This window comes from Spermophilus citellus, assembly GCF_964194105.1.
Source record: "Spermophilus citellus genome assembly, chromosome: 3".
Taxonomy (NCBI): Eukaryota; Metazoa; Chordata; class Mammalia; order Rodentia; family Sciuridae; genus Spermophilus; species Spermophilus citellus.
In genome coordinates, this window is record NC_138184.1 from 13,026,681 (window position 1) to 13,051,283 (window position 24,603).

At 39.7% G+C, this 24,603-nt stretch overlaps 1 protein-coding gene and 1 pseudogene across 2 annotated transcripts; both read left to right on the plus strand.

The window, feature by feature from the left end:
• The first annotated feature begins 1,905 nt into the window (after window positions 1-1,905).
• LOC308643272 (olfactory receptor 7A10-like) lies at window positions 1,906-15,501 on the plus strand (annotated as a pseudogene). Its single transcript has 2 exons — window positions 1,906-2,065; window positions 14,689-15,501. The product of its transcript is annotated as an olfactory receptor 7A10-like (transcript).
• A 7,574-nt stretch (window positions 15,502-23,075) lies between these two features.
• LOC308643273 (olfactory receptor 7A10-like) lies at window positions 23,076-24,005 on the plus strand (the record flags this gene model as incomplete). Its single annotated transcript, XM_081283181.1, has 1 exon — window positions 23,076-24,005. One exon carries the CDS (start codon window positions 23,076-23,078, stop codon window positions 24,003-24,005), a length of 930 nt encoding a protein of 309 aa, XP_081139307.1.
• Window positions 24,006-24,603: the final 598 nt, after the last annotated feature.

Sequence of the window (24,603 nt, forward strand, 5' to 3'; positions counted from 1 at the left end):
TTATTTATTTATTTATTTATTTTTCTCCCCTTTGCCTCACATCCTCTTATATGCATTTCTGTATAACAATGCAGTTCTCCTTCAAGGAGGGAGTACTTTTGCAATCCACAAAATGTGTTTGCAGAAAATCTAAGGGCAAGAGGTTCAGGGTATGGATAAAGGACTCCCTGTCCCTTGTAGCCTCAGAGAGCAATGAGACCAGCTCATTCTTTAATATTATTTGGCACCATCTCTCATCACTCTTGGCCTTTTCCCTACCCCTTGACAACAGATTTCTTTTATGCCTCAGTTTTTTGAAACAAGCATGTTCCTTAGGACCTGTGCACTGACTGTCCCCACAGTGAAGACCACCCCACTGAGGATGACTTGTGGTTCTGCCCTGCCTTCCTTGTGGTCTCTGTTTGGATGACCCTCTTCCTGCTGGTTTTCCCTGCATTGCTATAAAAGTACAACTACCTCTCTACTCTTTCTTTTTCCTCTTAGTACCCATCAAAAAATTTTAACCATTTTTGCTAATGTTCTTTCCCTCTCTTTGGATTTTGGGGACTTCTTTGTTTTAACTTATACAGATTACTCATCCAATGCGTGAAACGTACTTGGTACTCTGTAATTAGTTATTGCTTTCTTTTTAATTGATATATAATTATACAAGTTCACAAAAATAACTTTATATTTACATACCTGTATGAATTGTATAATAATTGAACAAGTATGATTGGCTTAATTTTCTGAAACATTTATCATTTCTCTGTGACAAACATCCAAAGTCCTCTCCTCTATCTATTTTAAAATAGGGAACGTGTTATTTTTAAATATAATTACTCTACTGTGCAATACACCACCAGAAGCTATTTCTCTTCTCTTACTGCTTTTCCTCTTCTCATAATGTATTTTTTCCCCTTGAGAAGCTTCTCCTCACCCCATTGGGCCCAAAATGCACCTCAGCTTATGTGACCATCATGCTATGCTGACATTCTATGATATCAAATATCTCAGAATCCACACAGGAATGACATCATACAGCTTTAGTGTTCCTGTATCTGGCTGATTTCACGTCATAAATGTCCACAGGTTCATCTGTGTTGTCTCCTATGATACAATTCATCATTTTATTAATAGCCAAATATTATTCCACTGTGTATCTCTATAGTCAATAGTCATCTGCAATGTGCCAAAGTTGCTAATCATCTGGGAAATGCTAATCAATGCTATGGTAGAATATTGCCTAACTCCTGTTGGAAGTGCTATTATCAAAAAGACCAAGGATATCAAGGGCCAGTGAGTATGTGTAGAAAAAAAAAGAATCCTGTCCTAGAGTTGCCAGAAATGCAAGTTAATGAAGCCATTATGGAAAACAATATGGATAATCTACAAAATTTAAAATACAGATATCACTTAATGCAGTAATCCTACTACTGGGTGTGGAGACAAATAAATAAAATGGGTATTTTGAAGAGATCTGCTCTTCCACGTTGACTGATGCACAATTCACTGTAGCCAAGACACAGAAACAACCAAAGTGTTCATAACGGGGGCTCAATTTATAATTCTCAGAGGCCTGGATAACTTTCTCATTAGAATTCTGAAATACATGACTTCCTAGTGAAACCATGAGAATGAAACAGGAATTTGCCATCAGAGGTGGCTCAGATCCCTTAGGAGACAAGAGCCACATGTGTTCTATAGAAGTTAATTTCATTTCTTTCCCTTGGCTTTTTTTTCTTTTTTGAGGTATATGGATGGTAACCAGGGACTTACATATGTTAGGGAACCACTCCAACATGAGCTACACACCCATCACTGAAATTATTATTTACAGCAAAATATGTATTTTTTTCATATCAATGATGTAATACCTGTCTAGGGAAAATTAGTTATGCTCTTTTTCTCATTTCTGGTAGACACATGCATATGGAACCAGGGAATGATACTCTACATTTAGAATCTCTTCTTCTGGGATTTTCAGAGGACCCAGAACTGCAGCTCCTCATCTTTGGGCTTTTCCTGTACATGTACCTGGTCACTGTGCTGGGGAACCTGCTCATCATCCTGGCCACCATCTCAGACTCCCACCTGCACACACTTATGTACTTCTTCCTCTCCAACCTGTCCTTTGTGGACATCTGCTTCACCTCCACCACCATCCCCAAGATGCTGCTGAACATATAAACACAGAGCAAGGCCATGACCTATGCAGGTTGCATCACTCAGATGTGCTATTTTTTACTCTTTGCTGGGTTGGATAGCTTCCTTTTGACTATCATGGCCTATGACCAGTTTGTGGCCATTTGTCACCCCCTGCACTACATGTCATCATGAACCAAAGGCTCTGTGGATTGCTACTTCTGGTGTCCTGGGTTGTGAGTTTCCTACATGCATTGTTACAAACTTAATGGTATTGTGGCTGTCCTTCTGCACAGACTTGGAAATCCCACATTTCTTTTCTGTGACCTTAACCAGGTGGTTCTGCGAGCCCGCTCAGACACTTTTCTCAATGATATATTATGGTGGTGATATATTATGCTGCTGTCTTGCTGGCTGATGTCCCCCTCCCTGGCATCTTTTACTGCTACTCCAAGATCCTGTCCTCAATCTGTGCAATTTCATTAGCTCAGGGCAAGTCCAAAGCCTTCTCCACCTGTGCTTCTCACCTCTCCGTTTTCTCCTTATTTTGTGGCACAAGCCTAGGTGTGTACCTCAGTTCTGCTATGACCCAAAACTCATGCTCCTTTGCAACTGCTTCAGTGATGTACACTGTGGTCCCACCCATGCTGAACCCCTTCATCTACAGTCTGAGAAACAAGGACATCAAGAGCACTCTGTGAAGACTCTGTGACACAGTAAGATAAAAATGTTAATTGTGCTGAGACTGAAAATGTGCCCATGACTGCAGGGCTCAGAGGCTCAGAACCAGAATCCGGGATTCTTCACCAGAAGGTGGAAGCAGGACTTGGTCCTTCTACATTAATGTAGAGTTTCCATTTCTTTGATTTCCACTTTCGCATACAATTCCACTACACCTTTCAATGAATTGCACGCTGTGATCACTATGAAATCCAACCCTTTCCCTTGTCATTTTCTAGCTTTCACCCAATTTTTCCCACTTTGGATGAAAAATAACTGAAAATTCTCATTTATCCCATAAGATATATTTTTATAAATAATCTCAAATGACAAGAGTCATGCTAAGTAATAGTTCATTTTGCTTAAAATATGCATAATGAGTATTCACATGTGAAAAACTGCATGTAACAACTAAGGCTAATTTTCATAATTTTATTGTGGAAGAAAAATGGGGAAAAAATTGATGTTGTGGATTGAACCCAAGGCTGTTTAAACACTGAGCCATAGGCATAGTCTTTTCTGTTTTTTTTCTTTGAGAGAGTGTCTTGCTATGTTGCTGAGGGCCTTACAACATTGCTGAAAATGGCTTTGATATGTGATCCTCCTGCCTCTGACTCCTGAGTCACTGGGATTGCAAGTGTGCACCATACCTGGATGAGAATAGAGATTCAATTTTGTTTCTTTGATTTTTTCCTATATTATTTCCAAAACTTCCATTTTTGATAAGGTAGCCTTTAACTTACCAAGTTATTAGCTGGTCATTAGGTTTTATTGTCAGTTTTAGATAGTGTTTCTATTTCAGCATGGTGTCCACAGTGCCTAGCATATTCATGGGCAAAACAGGTCATGTCCCCAGAGGCATCTACTCCACCATTTTTCCTAGGCACATGTTTTGCTGTGATAGACAACACTTTTGAAATGCTAGCAATATATAAATGGTGAGCAAATTGATGGTTCTGGGGGTCAGGCCCTGGGCAGGGGAAAGGTGGATGGGGCTGTAACAGGGCAAATCTTGGGATCCTTGACTGCTGCGAACTTTTATGTATGTTATTTTGATGAGCATAAATAATTATAAATGTTAAGGAGGTCAAGTGTGATATTTCCACACATGCCCATGGTGAACGCTCATCAAATATAGCCATCCATTATCCACCCTCTCCAACCTGATGTATAGCAATCTCTATTCTTTATTCAAGTTAGTATTTATTTTATTTTATTTTTATCTTCCTCATTTGAGAGAGACCATGAAGTACTTTTGGTGTCTGCCTTATTCACTTAACACAATGTGCTCTGGTTCCATCTACATTGGCCCAAATGACAGGATTTCATCCCTACATAAGGATAAATGGTGTTCCATGTTGTATATATGCCACATTTTTCCCTTCACTCCTCTGGTGATGGGCACTTAGATAGACTCCGTATCTGAGCCTGTGTGAATGATGTTGTAAGACATGAGCTGTGTGCTTCTCCTTGCTCTGTGTGTTCCTTTCCTTGTTATCAGCACTGATAAGCTGCTTGTGATATTTTGCTCAGTGTTACCATGGTGGAAACTGACTAAAGGGTCTTTGGATTTCTCTGTCTTTTTTTTTTTTACTACCACATGTTAATCCACAACTTTCTCCAAATGAAAAGTTCCATTAAGAATTATATATAAAAAGGGAAAGCAGAGCAAGCCATTTGTAAATAGTTTAAATGTTGATGCGTTCTCCTTTTCTCCTGAACTCATGATTGCTGTTCAGTTTCTCCCATGGAATTGCAGGCTGTCATTGCGGTCCTGGTGCATCCTAGGCTTCAAATTACCCTCATGTGCTTTCCTCTAATGAGAGCTGGTAAATGAAAGAGAACACCATCTTGATGACAATGTGCTGTGGTTTTATGTCAACCCAGACACAAAATGTAAAAGGACTGTGCTGAAGTCTGCTTTACAGGTTGGTCTAAAAATATTGGATATTGAAAGAAACACATTTGGAACAAAAAGAAATGTTGGCATATGACATTTCATTGATCTAGATCTCTGCTACATAGAGATGATAGAAGAAAATACTGATGAACATTTTGTTTAGAATATGGCTTTTTACCTAAGTAAATGTCTTCTACTGCCCCATTCTCCACAAACATAGGAACCCTACACTTTCCTAGACTTGCCAGAATCCTGAGTTCCCCTAATCAGGCAACCTCACCAATATCATAGCAGTGTCCTTAGCTTCTATCTAGAATTTTGACAGTCAGGAACCAATTCAAAGCCTTTTCTGCATGTGGGTCTAAACTATTTGTAATGTCCTTGCTTCATGCACTGGTTATGCAAGTCAGCATTCTGTTACTATAACACAATACCTAAGATAATTGATTTATAAGGAGAAAACATTTATTTTGGCTCACAGTTTTGGATTGATCCCATGGCTTGGCCCCATTGCAATGAGCACATGACGAGGGGTGGCAAGAATGTGGCCGAGGAAAGCCGCTGACCTCATGGCCTGGAAGTGGAAGAGAGAGAGGAAAAGATGAGCGTCCCACAATCCATTTCAAGGGCAATTTCCAAATGAACTAAGACTTCCCACTAGACCTTTCTCTTAGCATTTCTACGACCTTCCAATAGCACAAACCTGGGGACCAAGATTTAACACAGGGCCTTTGGGTAACACTTAAGATTCAAACTGTAGCACTGGCCTTGAGGTCTCCCTCAGTTCTGCAGGCACTTTGTTGTCTAGGATGACCTTGATGTGGCCTTGGTGTCTCCCTTTGTCTACAGTCTGAGGAGCAGGGAGTTGGAGGGGTCAGGTGGATGTTGCCCCAGTGAAGGCCATGGCAGGACTCTCTTGAGCAGCAGTGGGCACGACATCAAGGGCCCGAGAGCCTGGCCTCCTCCATCCAGCCCTTTGACGACGTCAACTTTCACAGGTTTTAAAGCCACTCTTCCCTGGGGTCTCCCTTCAGGACCTCCCTGTCCTCAGGACTGTTCCTGAGGTTCCGCATTGGATCAGCCTTTTAACATTCACCAGGAAATCTCAGTTGTGTGAACATAACGGGGCACTTTCCCAGTTATCTACAATAAGGGATTGTCTTCAATTTTAACAAACCAAATCTTATACCTTTAACACGTAACCTCACAAGTGATGCTCAGGGTGCCTTGTTGCCCTGGAAACTCACTTGCAGAGATGTGTTCTGAGGTGATGCAAATGAGACCAACTCTGAAGATTTCCTGCCCTTTTGTTGGATGCTCTTTCCTTCCCGTCATCCTCAACTTACTGAAGTTTTCCACTCACTCACTATGAATTCCTAGAGATTCTGAACCCTATCACATCTGTGCCTGCAACCATGTTGTCTAGTACTGTTCCTGATAAGGATTTTGTCCTCTGTGAATTTTAGATTAATAGAATGAAAATTAGGAGATGGTTGAAGAGAAAGAAGAGAGAGTTTGAGCCACAAAACTACACATGGGCTGTTTAACTAAGAGGCTTTGAGGCAGATAAAAACAAAAATCCAGACTCCTGGAGGTACATCTTGATAATAAAAAAATAGAGGGATTGAAATTAGCTTCCAACGATGTACATGATGTACCTGCACTTCCCAATGTTCCTGGGGCAGTCTTCACAGTAGTCAAATGTGGTATATTTATAACTGAGTGCCCTTCAGCCTTCAAGAAGAATGAAATCCTGTCATTTACAAGAGAATAAAGGGGACATGCCCTTGTGTCCCACAAAAGAAGCCAGACAGACGCAAACACTCATGTGCTCCTATGTGGAGGCCAAAGGAGCCTCAATCTACATACAGAATAGTGGCCCTAGAGGCTGGGAAGGAGGCAGGAGGAGGAGGAGGAGGAGGAGGGAGGCTGGATAACAGGTAGAGGAACACAGGTGAATAGGAAGACCCAGTCCTGGTGTTGCACAGTGAGTGGGGGTGGGTGGGGGCTGCAGTGCACAGATCTTGTCATGTGTTTTATGATGATCTGAAGTGAGGAGCACATACCTGGAATCATAAGGTAATGATGTGGGGAGGGAAATTCCCTTAAGCTGTTTCATTCAGCACACATTGTGTGTATGTGCTAAAGACATCACGTTCACCCTATGGATATGTACAATCACTTGTCCATAAATATTACATTAAGATTTTAAAACTCCACTCAGCATTTGCCACTTTGTTGGACCATCTGATACAATGGTCTCTGGAGGTTTCTGGTCATTCCTTCACCATGTAGCAGGACCTTATGGTCACCAGGCAACCAACTTGAGGTCACATAGGGCAGGCCATTGTTCCTGACCTCATGTTAAGATGGCTCTATACAAGCTTTACTAAAGTATAAATTAAGCTCAGAGGAAACAATATCTTCTGATACAGACTCCTGCTTCTGGGGTTCTCCCCAACAAAGAATCGCTCTGTCTCTGGATGTTGCAGATTTAGGACTACAGCAAACACCATGATATGGTATTTAAAGTCCCTTGATGATTTTAATGTGATATTCACTGTGTACTCATGAAATTGAGCACATTTTCATGTTCCCAAGTTATTTGTATTTATTCTTTAGGTCACTGACCCAGGCACATTGACTTTTTTATTGCATTTCAAAATTTGTAATGGTTTTGAAAAAATTTGTATATGTCTATTTTGACTTTTGGGATTTCATTTAATTTAAATTTAATTTATTTTAGGGTGAATTTTATTGTTCATATTTGAGGCTTGAAACCTGATTTTATAGGGCAAATACAAGTAGGTAAATAATTACATATAATGAAGCAAATATTCCAAATATAGAGAAAAATTTCCCCTCCTTTGAAAAAATTTCTTGTCAATTCTTTAAATTTATTTCTAAAATAATTGTTCCAATTCAGTATATATGACAGCAGAGTGCATTTTGACACATTATACATAAATGGAGTATGACTTCTCATTCATCAGGTTTACATGATGTAGAGTAGTAACATAGGTAATATACATGTGTGCACATAGGAAAATAATGTCTGATTTATTCTATTATCTTATCATTTTTGACATGCATAATTTAAAATATTTAATTCAATAATTTTCTTAATTGTGGAAATAGGGTATGGCATTAATTCAATTCATGTATACAGTGTGTAATGATCGTGTCAGGATAGTCAACAAGTCTATGTTCTTAAACAATTTCAGAAACGTGTATTTAACATGTAAGAGTTGCATGTAGGTATGGGTACAGTGTGACACTTTAACACTTTTGCACATTAAAAGCTGATAAAATGAAGATAATTAATGCTTACATCTCTTTCTAATGACCTCTGCTCTGGAGACTTTGAGCACCTCTTTTCTAGTTATTCATAAAAAGATATAAAACATTACTATGAACATTTCCCCTCCTGTGCTCAATTGAAGAACGTGTTCAATAAGGTTTAACTGTTTTATATATAATTATTATAAAATTGGCTTCCTTGATCCTATGGAGAGAACTGGATGTCACTGTGTGAAGGTCAATAAGCCAGGCACAGAGAGACAAGTACTGCAGGATCTCACTCACATGTAGAAGGCACAGAAGTTGCTCTCACAGAAGCACACAACAGAATGCTGGTTCCCAGAAGCTGGAAAGGGTAAGGGAGCAGGAGGGACAGAGAAGGTTGGCCCCAGGGTACTAAGTTGTAGTCAGGTAGGAGGAATTGGTTCTGCTGTTCTGTCGCACAAAACGGTCATGATAAGGTCCTGCGTATTTCAAAAATGATGGAATCCAATATCCTATGCAATTAGTGCTTTATAATTATATATATATATATAATAATTATATTCATTATTTTGCCATAATCATAAAGCATGGAATACAATTGGCTTCAACTTAGTCCCCAGTACCTCTCCTTTCCCTTCCTGCTCCTTCCCCTTTTTTACTTTCCTTTTTTTCTACCAGTCTGGAGTGTGTTCACCACAAAGAAATGATAAATCTTGAGGAGGTAAATATGCTTACCTTGATCTGGTCATTAGTGTATAAAAGTATTGAAACTTCACATGGTGCCCTAAATATATGTGACTGTGACACAAAAATGGCACCATGAACAATTTAATATCAAGAAAGTTAAACCCCCCAGTGCCCTTTATTCTGAAGTTAATCTGGGTAAATAAGAATAACCTCAGAACAATGTTGTGAGGAATAAATGAAGTGTGTTGAAATACTTTGAGGGTCCACAGAAAGTAGTCATGGTACCAGTTGTGATGCAGAGGTGTGATGCATGAGAGGTATAAAGGGTCAAATCATACAACATGTGTGCCTATGGATTTGTAAATTTCTTAAGAGTTGAGATATCCACCCACACAAATCTACATGTACATACAAAATCATGATTCATTTAGCAATTTGAGAGGATATGAAAAGAGCCAACTTTTAATGAGCATGAAATGAGAAAGGAGCTCAAGTCTTGGTGCTTAAAAGATTCTTATCTCTTTAAACTCATACTCACATCCTAAGGTAAGAGCCATCATTTGGTCCCTCATTAGAAATGTGAGTTATCAGATGCATGACATTGCGGGTATTGTTGGCAAAGTGTGATGAATACTGGAGGTGTTGTCTTATGGATTCACATTTTATGCAAAACCTGTTCACTCTTCTGTTAAACAGGGATAGAAAAAATTTCTGGAGAAACCAGAGACTGTCTCCCCAACATCAGTCAGTGTTTTGAGGACATAAGATAACTAACCAGGGCTTTCTTAGTTTCACACATGGAAGAAAACTGTAACTCACAGGAGGGATATGGTGGTAGGGTAGATGGTTTGGACTTTGGGAAGATGGGGCCTGTAGATTAGTGTTAATATGGGCTGATGCACCTGACTCCACTCTGCTCTCAGGAGAATCAATGCAAACTCTTCCTGATTATAGACCAGAGTCCTGCAGGAAAATCAGGTGCTTAAAGTTTGCAGTATAAAAAAGGACATGTGCCTAGTGAGCAGATAGAGAAAGCTGTAGGCTGTGATTGCTCCTGCTCTCCCTGAGTGCACACCCTTGGGACTTATTTATTCTTCAGGATCTTCAAATCTGATATGAGGATCAAAGCTGGACCTTATCCAGTTCTCTTGTGTGGTATCAGAGTCTCACTCTGCACTTTCAACATCCAGGGAAGAACTGATGCATGTGCATGAAGACTCTCCCACCAGAGATGCTACCCAGGTTAGCCTGAGAACCCAACAGACACTGCAGGAAAATACTGAAGAGAATGAAGCCAGGAGCTTTCACCTGAGGTTCTCTGAGAGCCCAACTAGCCTGGCCTGCAGCCCAGAGATGGTGGTGTCCTTTGCCAGCTTAATTAATTTACTAATGGATTTATAAGACACTAAAAGGGTCCCAGAAATCAGCAACAAAGGGTCATTGTTGATCATGAACCTATTGTTTACAGAAGCTCATTTAGAAGATGGATGAGAGGTATGAAGGGTCAAATCAAAGTTAATGTAAGTCTGAGTACCTTTGCAAGGAAGGGGAATGGATCAACACAGAATGAACAGCAGAGGGATGTACCCTGGTGGGAAATCCTTTAAAAAATTACAATGGAGCATATTTCAGCCCACTTTTAATATTTGTAGGAAAGATCCAGATTTAGGATATTTTTGTAAATAAATCTCTGCATCAGGAACTCTTTATATAGATATATCACAGAATCTTCTTTCACTCTTGGTTTTATCCACATGAAAAATAAATTTACTTAATAAGTGAAAAATAGGTATGCTAAAGAGCTTTATATTATGATTATTTCATAACCTGTAAAGGCAGTGCATTGGAGGGATGCTAAATTCTCTATTTCGATTTTTAAAACACTTTGCTTTGAATTGGAGGGTATTTTTTCCATTCTTTTTTTCTTTTCTTTTTTTCCTGCATTTTATTCTTTCAAATAGAATTTCACTGATTTTCATGTTGCCACTTGTTAGCTTTTCTTTTCCATGAGCACAGCACCCATGTGGAGATGCATCTGTGGGAAGTGTCTTAAAGCCTACAAATTTTAATATCTTCCAACAAATGAGTGTTATTGGGTTCCTGCCAGGGCTTTTCATTCTAAAGGATCTGACTCAACAATGTGATATTTCTTCACCTGTGAATCCCCACTTTATCAAAAATGCCAGTGAAAAGTCTTCTGTTCTAATAAGTCAATTTTCCAACATATTTCCAAGTTATTTTCATTTCTCTCTTATGTCTCTGTGCCTCTTGATTTTCCACACTTTAACACAGGTGTATCTCCAAATGCCACGTCACCTTTGGCCAGCTGTTGGAAAATATTCCTCTTCATCATTTCACTAAAGATCATGTCCAACCTCCACAAGTAAATTTGAATTTATCTTTAGAAAAATCATAACTTTAAATCCTACTTCACAATCTTTTCTTTCCAAGAGTCTAGCAATTTGTTTTTACATTTTATTCCCAGTACCCTGAGCTGATCACTATATAACATATAAATGTATCAAAATATCACAATATACACAATAAACCTATACCAGTATTATGTGTCTAACAAAATAACACATATAAAAATTAAAAAAAAAAAACAATATCAACCAGGAATTGATGTCACATACAAAAAAAAAATAGAATCAAGGAAATGTTCAGTGATAAAGAGATTGAAAGCTATTTATCCTGATTTGATAATTACACAGCACACACATTATTGGATTATCACCTATACACACAGTGAAAAGGCACAATGAAGCTTTGTGAATTTTAAACAGGGAGAAAGAGGGCTGCCATATCTGTTGCGGATCTAGGCAAAACTCAATGATCGGGTGAAAGAAACAGCAACAGGAAGACAGATCTGCTGTTTTCTATTAAAAGTTCCCCAATTTGCTGTAGGTACTTTGGATATCTCCTGTTGTCAATTGTTGATTTTTGACCTTTGTTCATTTTTTCTAATGTGTATGAATTGTCAGACGCATTGACATGAGGAAGAGGAAGAGTGGGAGGGAGGAGGGGAAGGAGGGAAAGTACTGGGGACTGAATGGGACCAAAAGAGATTCCCTGCATGTGAGATTGTGTCAAAATGACCCCAACAGGGCTGGGGCTGGGGCTGAGGGGCAGAGCGCTTGCCTGGCATCTGTGAGGCACTGGGCTGGATCCTCAGCACCACACAAAAAATAAGGAAATAGAATACAGGTATTGTGTCCACCTACAAATAAAATACTTTCAAAAAATAGCCCCAACAGTATGTATCACTGCAATACAATAATAAAAACATTTAAAAAGTAGGTTAAAAAACAGTCACTACTTTGGTCTTTTAGAAAACATACTTTTATTATTTATGGTTTTTGCTGGGCACTCATCGAGGTTCACTGGGTTTGGAACACTGCCAGGACCAAGGAAAGCTTTTCCAACTGGAGAGGAGACACCTGGGCTTGCAAGGTCCTGTTCCCCTGGATCCACGTCAGCTCTCTCTCTGCCCTCACCTCTTCATGTTCTGTCCACCCCTTTGCGTTCTCTCTCCTTCTCTCTCACTCCCCATCCTTCTGTATTTCTCTTTCTCCCTCGGTTGACTTCACAGATTTTCATGCTGCTTTGTAAACACAGGGAAGAAGAGCAACATTCGTAAGTGAGTCTGCTCATGTGTTCATGGAAAGTGTGTTGAGTGGACTCTCCAGGTTCCCTGTCCACATTCTGTAGGGGAAATATCATCTCAGCTGTGTTGTCAACACTCACATTCTTGTCAGTGTGTTTGGGGCTGAGAGCCATGGCAAAATCAGGCCTTAAGCCCAGGGTGTGTTGTGTGTTCCTGTGTGTGTGTGTGTGTGTGTGTGTGTGTGTGAGAGAGAGAGAGAGTTTATATGCCTCATGGTGGGCTCAGAGAAGGGGTACCTGAGCTTATACATTGCAGGGTGACTCTTAGCAGTTAGAGGTCAGAACTTAACCCTCAGGTGGTAGCAAGGAGGGAATCCTTTGCAATTCACAGAATGTGTTTGCAGCACATTTAAGGGGGTAAGAGGTTCAGGGTGTGGATGAAGGGCTCCCTGTACCTTGTAGCCTCAGATAGCAATGAGGCCAGATCATTCCTCAACATTCTCTGACACCATCTCATCACTCTCCTACTTGATACTTCTGTGGCCAAAGACTTTCTTTTAAGCCTTGTTTTTCCAAAACAAGCATGTTCCTCAGGAATGACTTTCCCCCCATTGAAGACCACACCACTGAGGGTGCCTTATGGTTCTTCTCTGCCTTTTTTGTGGACTCTGTTTGGATGCCTCTCTTCCTGCTGGTTTTCCATGCACTGGTATAAAAGTACAACTACCTCTCTACTCTTTCTTTTTCCTCTTAGTACCCATCACCAGGGGACATTTTAAGTGATTTTAACCATTTTTGCTTATATTCTTTCCCTCTCTTTGGATAATGCAGACATTTTTAACCTCATATAGATTACTGATACAATGCCTGGAATGCAGTTGGTACTCAATAATTAGTTGTTTCTTTGTATTTAATGACTTAAATATACAACATTATTAATATAACTTTATATTTCCATGCATTTATAAATTGTGTAATAATTGTATAAGGGTAATTAGTTAATCACCTGAAACATTTATCATTTCTCTGTGGTGGAACATTGATTCCTCCGCTCTAACTATTTTAAAATATGTAATAAATTATTGTTAATTATAATTCTCTACAGTAGAGTACAACACCAGAAGTCGTTCCTCTTCTCTAATTGTGTGTTTGCTCACCTTGAGAAGCTTCTCTCCATCGCTTTGTCCCCACCACGCTCCTCAGCTTCTGGTGACCATCTTGCTGTGCTGCACTTCTGTGACATCAGCTTTTACAGAATCGGCCTATGGATGATGTCTTGCAGCTTTAGTGTTCCTGTACCTGGCTTATTTCAGTTCACATAATGTCCCCCAGGTTCATCCAGGTTGTCCTCAATGAAAGGATTCAATCTTTTATCATCAGCTGAGTATTATTCCACTGTGAACTATACACGTACAAATGGCCAATAGCCATATGAAAAATGCTTAATGCCAATTATCAGGTAAATGCTAATCATGTCGCCATAGAATAATATCTTATTCCAGTTAGAAGGTCTATTATAAAATGTTCAAAGATAATAAGGGCCAGTGAGAATGTGGAGGTAAAAAAACCTCCTTTATTCAGAGTTGTTTGTAATGCAAATTAATGAAGCCATTATGGAAAACCATATGGAGGTTCTATAAAAATTTAAATGCAGTTATCACATGATGCAGTAATCACAGTATTGGAATATAGTCAGAGGAAATGGAATGGATGTGGTAGGAGATATCTTTCCTTCCATGTTTACTGATGCCAAATTAACTGTAGCCAAGGTAACTTTTAACTGTAGCCAAGTTACAGGAACGACCAGAGTGCACATCAGGGGTGCTTCTTTTATACTTCTAAATGCTCTATTAATTTTCCCTTTAGAATTCTGAAATACATGACTTCCTAGTAAAAGTCTGAGAAGAGGAATTCATCATCAGAAATGTCACAGCATCCTTTAGGGGAACACAACACATACACGTTCCATAGAAGTTAATTACTTTCCATTCTATGTTTTGTTTTTTTTTTTTCTTTTTGTTTATTGTGGGGCTAATGATGGAATCCTGGGCCTTGCACATGTTAGACAAACACTCCTCCAGTGATCTACACACCCATTCATAAAATTTAGTTTCTTTACGGCAAAATATGTATTGTCTCACTTCAATGATGTAATACCCATCTACTGGAAAATTAGTTATGCTCTTTTTCTCATTTCTGTAGTCACATGCGTGTGGAATCAGGGAATGACACTCAACATTTAGAATTCCTTCTTCTGGGACTTGAAGAGGACCCAGAACTGCTGCCCCTCCTCTTTGGCCTTTTCCTGTCCATGTACCTGGTCACTGTGCTGGGGAACCTGCTCATCATCCTGGCCATCATCTCAGACTCCCACCTGCACACGCCCATGAACTTCTTCCTCTCCAACCTGTCCTTTGTGGACATCTGCTTCACCTCCACCACCATCCCCAAGATGCTGGTGAACATCCAGACACAGAGCAAGGCCATTACCTATGCAGGCTGCATCACCCAGATTCAATTTTTTTGTACTCTTTGTTGTGTTGGATGACTTCCTTTTGGCTGTGATGGCCTACGACCGGTATGTGGCCATCTGTCACCCCCTGCACTACATGGTCATCATGAACTGCAGGCTCTGTGGATTGCTAGTACTGGTATCCTGGGTTGTGAGTTTCCTACATGCATTGTTACAAAGCTTAATGATGTTGTGCCTATCCTTCTGCACAGACATGGAAATCCCACATTTTTTCTGTGATCTTAACCAGGTGGTTCACCGTGCCTGCTCTGACACCTTTCTCAATGAGGTGGTGATATATTTTGCTGCTGTCCTGCTAGCTGGTGGCCCCCTCATTGGTATCCTTTACTCTTACTGCAAAATAGTGTCCTCCATCCGTGCAATCTCATCAGCTCAGGGCAAGTACAAAGCCTTCTCCACCTGTGTGTCTCACCTCTTTGTGGTCTCCTTATTTTATGGCACAGGGCTAGGTGTGTACCTCAGTTCTGCTGTGACCCAAAACACACACTCTACTGCAACAGCCTCAGTGATGTACAGTGTGGTCACCCCCATGCTGAACCCCTTCATCTACAGTCTGAGGAACAAGGACATCAAGAGTGCTCTGAGAAGACTCTGTGAGAGAAAGATAAAAGTGTCAATTGTTTTGAGACTGAATAAGTGCCCTTGATTGCAGGGCTCAGAGCCTCCAAGTCAGAATGTGGGATTCTTTATCAGATTCTGGAAGCAAAACTTGCTCCTTCTCCTTTATTCTTGCATTTCAATTTCTTTGATTTTGAATTCTGCATACAATTCTACCGAATTATTATTATTTTGCACACTCTGATCTCTATGAAATTCAATCCTTTTCATTTGTCATTTCTGAACTTTCTCAATTTATTCCCATCTTTGGATGAGAAATTCTTGAGAATTCTTATATGTTCCATGAGATATAATTTTAGAAATCAGTTAATCTCAAATGACATGTGTCATGATATTTAATTATTTATTTTGCTAAAAATAGTCATAATTTATATTCATTGTGAAAATATTTATCAAATAAAACTGTTTTCATTATTTTATTGTGGAGGCAAATCTCAGAAAAAAAATTTAGTACTATGGATTGAACGCAAGAGTGTTTAACCACTGAGACATACCCATGGACATTTATGTTTTTTGTTTGAGATAGTGTCTACCTATGTACTTAGGCCTCACTAAATTACTGAGACTGACCTTCATCTTTGATCCTCCTGCCTCAGCCTCCTGAGTCACTGGGATTACAAGCATGCACCACCATACCCAACAGAGAATACATTTTCAATTGTGTGTTCAATTTTTTTTTCATGTATTACTTCCAGAACTTCCAATCTTCATGAGGTGCCTTTAACAGACCATGGTGTTAGCTGGTCATTAGGTCTTATTCTCAACTTTTTGGATCCTGTTTCTTTTTCAGCATGGTGTCCACAGTCCTAACATAGTCATGGGCAAAAGAGGTCCCCAGAGGTACCTACTTCACCATTTTCCCCGGCACATATTTCTATGTGCTAGACAGCACTTTTCAAATGCTAGCAATATATAAATGGTGAAGAGATTAGTGGTTTGAAGGTCCAGGCTCTGGGCAGGGAGGGGAGCAGATGGGGCTGTAACAGGGCAAAACTCAGGACATGTGACTGATGGGAGCTATTCTGTTTTTTATTTTGAATATCATCAATTGTTGTAAATGTTAGGTTCAGCCTGACATTTCCACACCTGCCCACAGTCTGCATGATCAAATCCAGCCTCCCTTTATCCACCCTCTCTAACCCCTTCCCAACATCTAGTAATCTCTATCCTTTGTTCAGGGTGACATTTTCCTTTTTTTAATCTCCTCTTGAGACACCATGAAGTGCTTGTCTTTTGGTATCTGCCTTCTTCACTTAGCACAATATGCTCCAGTTCCATCCACATTGCCCCAAATAACAGGATTTCAACCTTACATATGGCTGAGTATGTTCAAGTTGTGTATATGACACGTTTCTTTCCTCCTCTCATCAGGTGATGGGCACTTAGGTGACTTCACAGTGTAGCAATTGTGAATGATGCTACAATAAACATGGCCATGGATGATTCTCTTTGCTGTAAATTCATTTCCTTGTTATCAGTGTAAACACCTGGCTGTGATATCTTGCTCAGAGTTCCCATGGTGGAAACTCATGAAAGGGGCTTTGGATCTCTCCCTGTCAGTTTTTACTACTGCCCATTAATCTACAATTTTCTCCAATTAAAAGTTCCATTAAAATTATAAATAAAAAGTGATGGACATATGAAGAAGCCATTCATAAACTGTTCACATTTTGATGTGTTTCCCTTTCCTCTTGAACCCGTGATTGCTGTTCACTTTCTCTCATGTGACTCTAAGCTGTCATTGCAGTCATGGTGCATCCTGTGCTTAAAATTACCCTGTGTACTTTCTTCAAACAAGAGCAGGAAAATGAAGAGAACATTGACATGTTGATAATTTGCTGTAGCTTTCTGTCAATCCAGACATAAAATGTACAGAAGAATGTGGTGAAGTTTGCTTTCTGATTGGTAAAAATGTTCGATACTGAAGTAAACACATTTGGGACAATAAGAAATGTTGGCATCTGACGTTTCATTGTTCTCACTCTCTGTTGTGTAGAGACTAGGGGAGATGGTACAGATGGACGTGTGATTTACATTGTGGCTTTTACTACTTAATAACCTCTCCTACTGCCTCCCTTCTGCACACACATGGGAAGTCCACACTCCTCTGAGATCTTGGCAGACTCCTGAGTTCCTCGGTTCAGGCAACCTCATCAATAACATAGCAGGTTATTTAGTTTCCATCATTCTAGGTCTTTATCTCTTCCAATTCATACTCACATCCGAAATCAAGAACCATCATTTGGTCCCTCATTATAGAAATGTAAGATCATTACCAGCATGAAATTTCTGGTATTGTCAGCAAAGTGGGATGAGTGCAGGTGGTGCCATCCTGTGGTTTCACATTTCAAAAAACAAACAAACAAAAAAAAAAAAACAGCTCACTCCTCTGTTAAAGAGGGAAAGAGAAAACATATGGAGATGCCAGAGACTGTGTCCCCAATGTGAGTCAGTGTTTTGAGGACACAAGATCCCTAACCAGGGCAGGTTTCTTAGTTTTAGACGTGGGAGGAAAAGTAGAACACAAAGGGTGGATGTGGTGATGGGTGGTGGGACATTGGGAAGGTGAGGCTCATGGATTGGTGGTAAAAAGGGGCAGATCAATAGCTCTCCATTCTGATCTCAGGGGAATCTATGTAAACTCTTCCTTTCCTGATTATAGACCAGAGCCCTGCAGGGAATTCAGGTGCATAGAGGTTGGAGTAAAAAGAAGGATATGTGCCTAATGAGCAGATAGAGAAAGCTGTAGGCTGTGATTGCTCCTGCTTTTTGAGTGCACATCCTGGGGCATATTTGATTCTTCAGAATCTTGAAATATGACTTGAGGTCCAAAGGTGGACCCATTTCTCTTCTCTTGTCTAGGATCAGACCTCACTCTGCACCTTCAACATCCAGGGAAGAACTGAAGCCTGTGCATGAAGACCCTCCCATCAGAGATGCCACCCAGGTGAGCCTGAGGACCCAGCAGACACTGCAGGAGGGGACTGAAGAGAAGGAAGGCAGGAGCTTTCACCTGAGGTTCCCTGAGAGCCCAACTAGCCTGGCCTGCAGCCCAGAGTTGGTCCTGTTCTTTGCTAGGTTAATTTATTTATTAATGGATTTATAAGGTACTAAAAAGGAGAATTGACAAAGATATTAGCAACACGGGGTCACTCTTGACCATTAACTTAAGGTAACGGAATCTCAATTAGAAGAGGGATGGGAGCACAAAGTGGTTCAAATAAAGTAAAATGTAAGTCTGCTTACCTTTGCAATAAACGGGAATGGATAAATTCAGTATTAAATATGGAGAGACATGCACTGGAGGGAGCTCATTTAAAAAATAGTTATAGTGGAACATATTTAAGCCCATTTTCATATTGGTGAGAAAGATCTGATTTAGGAATTTCTGTAAATAAATTCCTGCAGGAGAAACTCATGATATAGATATTTCATTGAATCCTCTTCCTCTCTGGGTATCCACATGGAAAATGAACTAACTTAATAAGCGAAGATGAGTATGCCAAAGAGTTTTACATTGCAAGTATTTCACAACCTGTCAAGAAGAAGTCAGCAGGATGGCCGTCGACCTCTCTATTTCAAATTATTAAGACCCTTTGCTTAGGGTTAGAGTTTATTCCTTCGCATTCTATTATTTTTTAATTCTTCAGGGTTTTTTTTTCACTTTTTGCATGTTGTCCCTTATTTCATTTACATATGCACAGCACGTAAGTGGAGACGTATCTGTTGGAATCTCTGAAAGTCTACAGATTCTAATGTTTTCCAATAGACCAGTGTTTGTTATTGAGATCCTGGCAGGGTTTTTCATTCTGAAAGATGTGACTCAAAATCAGATATATCATGACTTGTGAATCCTTGCTTCAAAAGAAAATGCTGGTGAAAATTCTTCTGCACCCCGTGTACTAATAAGTCAACTTTTCAACATATTTCCAACTTATTTTCCTATCTCTCTTAGGTCTCTGTGCCTCTTGATTTTCCACGAAGTAGAAATGTAGACATTGCTCCTCATCATTTACTGGAGATCATATCCACGATACACAAGTATATTGGAGTTTGTTTATCTTTAGATAAGAAAGATTCAATCATAAGTTTTTACTCTAATTCCTTCTCTTTTATTTTCAATGCTCAAGCACTTTATTTTTACATTTTCTTGCTGGTACCCTTTTTTGATAATTATGCAATGTTCTCAAGTATCAAAACATCACAATATGCCCCATAAACATATATAATTATTATGTCTAACAAAATAACATGTATAAAAAATTTAAAAAAGCCCCAAACCCAAGAACAATCATGAAATGATGCCACACACACACACAAAAAAAAAAAAAAAAAAAAAAAAAAGCAAAGTAATGTTAAGGACGTAAGGCGATTGAAAGGCTAATTAGCCTGATGTGATTTTCAAACAGCATATACATATATGGAATGATCACATATATACTCAGTAAACAGGAACAATGATTCTATAGGAATTTTAAAATAGTGAGAAAAGGCCTGCCTTATCTGCAACATACCTAGGGACAAGACAATAGGTCAGGAGAAAGGGCAGAACTAGAGAAGACACATCTGCTATTTCATTCTAAAAATTCCCCACTTGGCTGTAGGTACATTGGATATCTCCTCTTGTGAATTGCTGATTTTTGACCTTTGGTCATTTTTTTCCTTTTGAAGTGTATGATCTGTCATGTGCCTTGACACAAGGAAGAGGAACAGTGGGAGGGAGGAGAGGAGGGATAAGGGAGGTATTGGGAACTAAAGTGGAGCAAAATAGATTCCCTGTATGTGAGATTGTGTCAAAATGACCCTAACAGTGCTGGGGCGGGGGCTTAGAGACAGAGTGCTTGCCTAGCAGGTGTGGGCACTGGGTTCAATTCTCAGAAAAAAAATAAGTAAATAAAATACAGGTATTGTGACCATCTACAACTAAAAATATTTAATGACCCCAACAACTATGCATCACTGCAATGCAATAATTACAACATTAAAAATGTAGATTAAGAACATGATATCACAACTTTGGTGTTTTGGGCAAATTTATTTTGCTGCTTATGGTTTGTGCTGGGCACTCAGCGAGGGTCACTGGGCTTGGAATACTGCTAGGACAAAGGCTAGCCTTTTCCTCCTGGAGAAAAGATACCTGGGCTTGCAAGGTCCTGTTCCCCTGGATCCACGTCAGCTCACTCTCTGCCCTCACCTCTTCATGTTCCTTCCACCCCTTTGCCTTATCTCTTGTTTTTTCTCACTCCACATCCTTCTCTATTTCGTTTTTCCCCTGTGTTGAATGCACAGATTTTCATGCTCCCTTTAAAACACAGGGAAAAAGAGAGGCATTTTTTTTATTTCTTTCTTAATGACAATAGTGGGATGCATTACATTCATAATTATCCATTCACAGCACAATTTTGCATATCTCTGTATATAAAGTATGTTAAAGCCAAATTATGCGATTATACATAAACTCTTATTGATTTTTTTTGCATTACAATTCTTAATACCCCTTTATACCACAATTTATGATATCTATGTTTGTATATTAGGTGGGTTCACTCATTTATTCATGGAAAGTCTGTCTAGTGGAATCTCCATGTACCCTGTCCACATTCTTCAGAGAAAAGACAAACTCAGCTGGTTTTGTTGAAGCTCACTACCTTGTCAGGGTGACTGGTGCTGAGAGGCCATGGCAGAAATCAGGCTATGAGAGTGTGTGAGTTTGTGTGTGGGTGTGTGCCTCATGTAGGGCTCAGAAAAGGTGACCTGATCTTATATATTCCAGGTTGATTCTTAGCAGCTAGAGGACAGAATTTATCCCTCAACTGGTAGCAAGGAGGGAATCCTTTTGCAATCCACAGAAAGTGTTTGCAGCAAATCTAAGGGCAAGAAGTTCATGGTGTGGATGAAGGATGCCCTGTACTTTGTAGCCTCAGAGAGCAGTGAGGCCAACTCATTCTTTAATATTCTCTGACACCATCTCTCATCACTCTCCATCTTTTTCCTCCTCCTTGGCAACAGATTTCATTTGTGCCTCAGTTTTTTGAAAGAAGCATGTTCCTTAGGACCTGTGTACTGACTGTCCCCCCAGTGAAGACCACACCACTGAGGATGACTTGTTGTCTCTGTTTGGATGCACCTTTTCCTGCTAGTTTTCCCTGCATTGAAAGTACAACTACCTTTCACTCTTCCTTTTCCCTCTTAGTACCCATCACCATGGGAATTATTAGGTGATTTTAACCATTTATGCTTATGTTCTTTCCCTCTCTTTGGATAATGGGGACTTCTTTGTTTTAACTCAAACCAATTTCTGATCCAATGTGTGAAACATACTTGGTACTCAGTAATTAGTTATTGCTTTATTTTTAAGTGACAGATAAGTATACAAGTTCACAAAAATAACTTTATATTTACATGCATGTATAAATTGTATAATAATTGAACAGGTATGATTGGCTTAATTTTCAGAAACATTTATCATTTCTCTGTGACAAACATTCAAAATCCTCCCCTCTATTTTAAAATAGGTAATATATTATTTTTAACTACAATTAACCTACTGTGTAATACATCACCAGAAGCTATTACTCTTGTCTTACTGTATATTTTCCCCTTGAGGAGCTTCTCCTCATTCCTTTGGGCCCAAAATGTACCTCAGCTTGTGGTGTCCCTCATGCTATGCTGACATTCTATGAGATCAAATATCTCAGAATCCACACAGGAATGATATCATGCAGCTTTAGTGTTCCTGTACCTGGCTGATTTCACGTCATAAATGTCCACAGGTTCATCTGTGTTGTCTCCAATGCTAAGATTCATCATTTTATTCATAGTCAAATATTATTCCACTGTGTATCTATATAGCCAATAGCCATATGAAATGTGCCAAATTTGCTAATCATCTGGGAAATGCTAATCAAAGCTATGGTAGAATATTGCCTCACTTCAGTTGGAAGGGCCATTGTCAAAAAAGACCAAGGATATCAAGGGCCAGTGAGTATGTGGAAAAAAAAAGTAATCCTGTCCTAGAGTTGCCAGGAATGCAAGATAATGAAGCCATTATGGAAAACAATATGGATAATCCAGAAAAGTTATGCAGCAATCCTACTATGGCTGTGCAGCCAAAGAAAATGAAACGGGTATTTTGAAGAAATCTGCCCTTCCACATTGACTGATGCACAATTCACTGTAGCCAAGACACAGAAACAACCAAAGTGTTCATAATAGGGGCTCAATTTACAATACTCAAAGGTCTGGATAATTTTTCTTTAGAATTCTGAAATGCATGACTTCCTAGTGAAAACTTGAGAATGAAACAGGAATTTCCCATCAGAGGTGGCTCAGATCCCATAGGGGACAAGAGCCGCACATGTTCTATAGAAGTTAATTTCATTCCTTTCCTTTGGCTTTTGTTTTTCTTTTTTGAGGTAAATGGATGGTAACCATGTTCTTGCATATGTTAGGCAACCACTCCAACATGAGCTACACACCGGTTGGTCACTGAAATTATGATATACAGCAAAATATGTAGTGTTTCATTTCAATGATATAAGTAATATTTGTCTAGGGACAATTCGTTATGCTCTTTTTCTCATTTCTGGTAGACACATGCATATGGAACCAGAGAATGATACTCAACATTTAGAATTTCTTCTTCTGGGACTTGCAGAGGACCCAGAACTGCAGCCCCTCATCTTTGGGCTTTTCCTGTCCATGTACCTGGTCACTGTGCTGGGGAACCTGCTCATCATCCTGGCCACCATCTCAGACTCCCAACTGCACACACCCATGTACTTCTTCCTGTCCAACCTGTCCTTTGTGGACATCTACTTCACCTCCACCACCATCCCCAAGATGCTGGTGAACATCCAAACACAGAGCAAGGCCATTACCTACGCAGGCTGCATCACCCAGATTCACTTTTTTGTACTCTTTGTTGGGTTGGATGACTTCCTTTTGACTGTCATGGCCTATGACCGGTTTGTGGCCATCTGTCACCCCCTGCACTACATGGTCATCATGAACCAAAGGCAATGTGGATTGCTAGTTCTGGTGTCCTGGGTTGTGAGTGTTCTACATGCATTGTTACAAAGCTTAATGATATTGAAGCTGTCCTTCTGCACAGACTTGGAAATCCCCCATTTTTTCTGTGAACTTAACCAGGTGGTTCAGCGTGCCTGCTCTGACACCTTTCTCAATGAGGTGGTGATATATTTTGCTGCTGTCTTGTTGACTGGTGCCCCCCTGACTGGCATCCTTTACTCTTACCACAAGATCGTGTCCTCCATCCGTGCAATCTCATCAGCTCAGGGCAAGTACAAAGCCTTCTCCACCTGTGTGTCTCACCTCTCTGTGGTCTGCTTATTCTATGGCACAAGCATAGGTGTGTACCTCAGTTCTGCTGTGACCCAAAATTCACACTCCATTTCAACGGCTTCAGTGATGTACACTGTGGTCACCCCCATGCTGAACCCCTTCATCTACAGTCTGAGGAACAAGGACATCAAGAGTGCTCTGAGGAGACTCTGTGGCACAGGAAGATAAAAATGTTAATTGTGCTGAGACGGAATAAGTTCCCATGTTTGCAGGGCTCAGAGCCTCAGAACCAGAATCCCGGATTGTTCACTGGAATGTGGAATCAGGAATCGGTCCTTCAAAATTAATACAGAGTTTCCATTTCAACTTCGACACATAATCCCCTACACCTTTCATTTTATTGCACACTGTGATCACTATGAAATGCACCCCTTTCCCTTGTCATTTTTCAGCTTGCCTCAAATTTTTCCCACTTTGGATGAGAAATACTTGAAAATTCTCATTTATCCCATAAGATATATTTTTTAGAAATAATCTCAAATGACATATGTCATGCTAAGGAATTTTTCATTTAGCTTAAAATATGTATAATTGCTATTCCCATGTTTAAAACTGCATATAACAACTAAAGTTAATTTTCATAAATTTATTGTGGAAGTAAATCTTAGAAAAATAAATTTTTGATACTGTGGATTGAAATCAAGGTGGTTTAACCACTGAGACATAGGCACAGCCCTATGATTATTTTCTTTATTGAACAAATAGAGTATGGCATATTAATTCAATTTATGTATACAGTGTGTAATGATCATGTCAGGATAGTCAA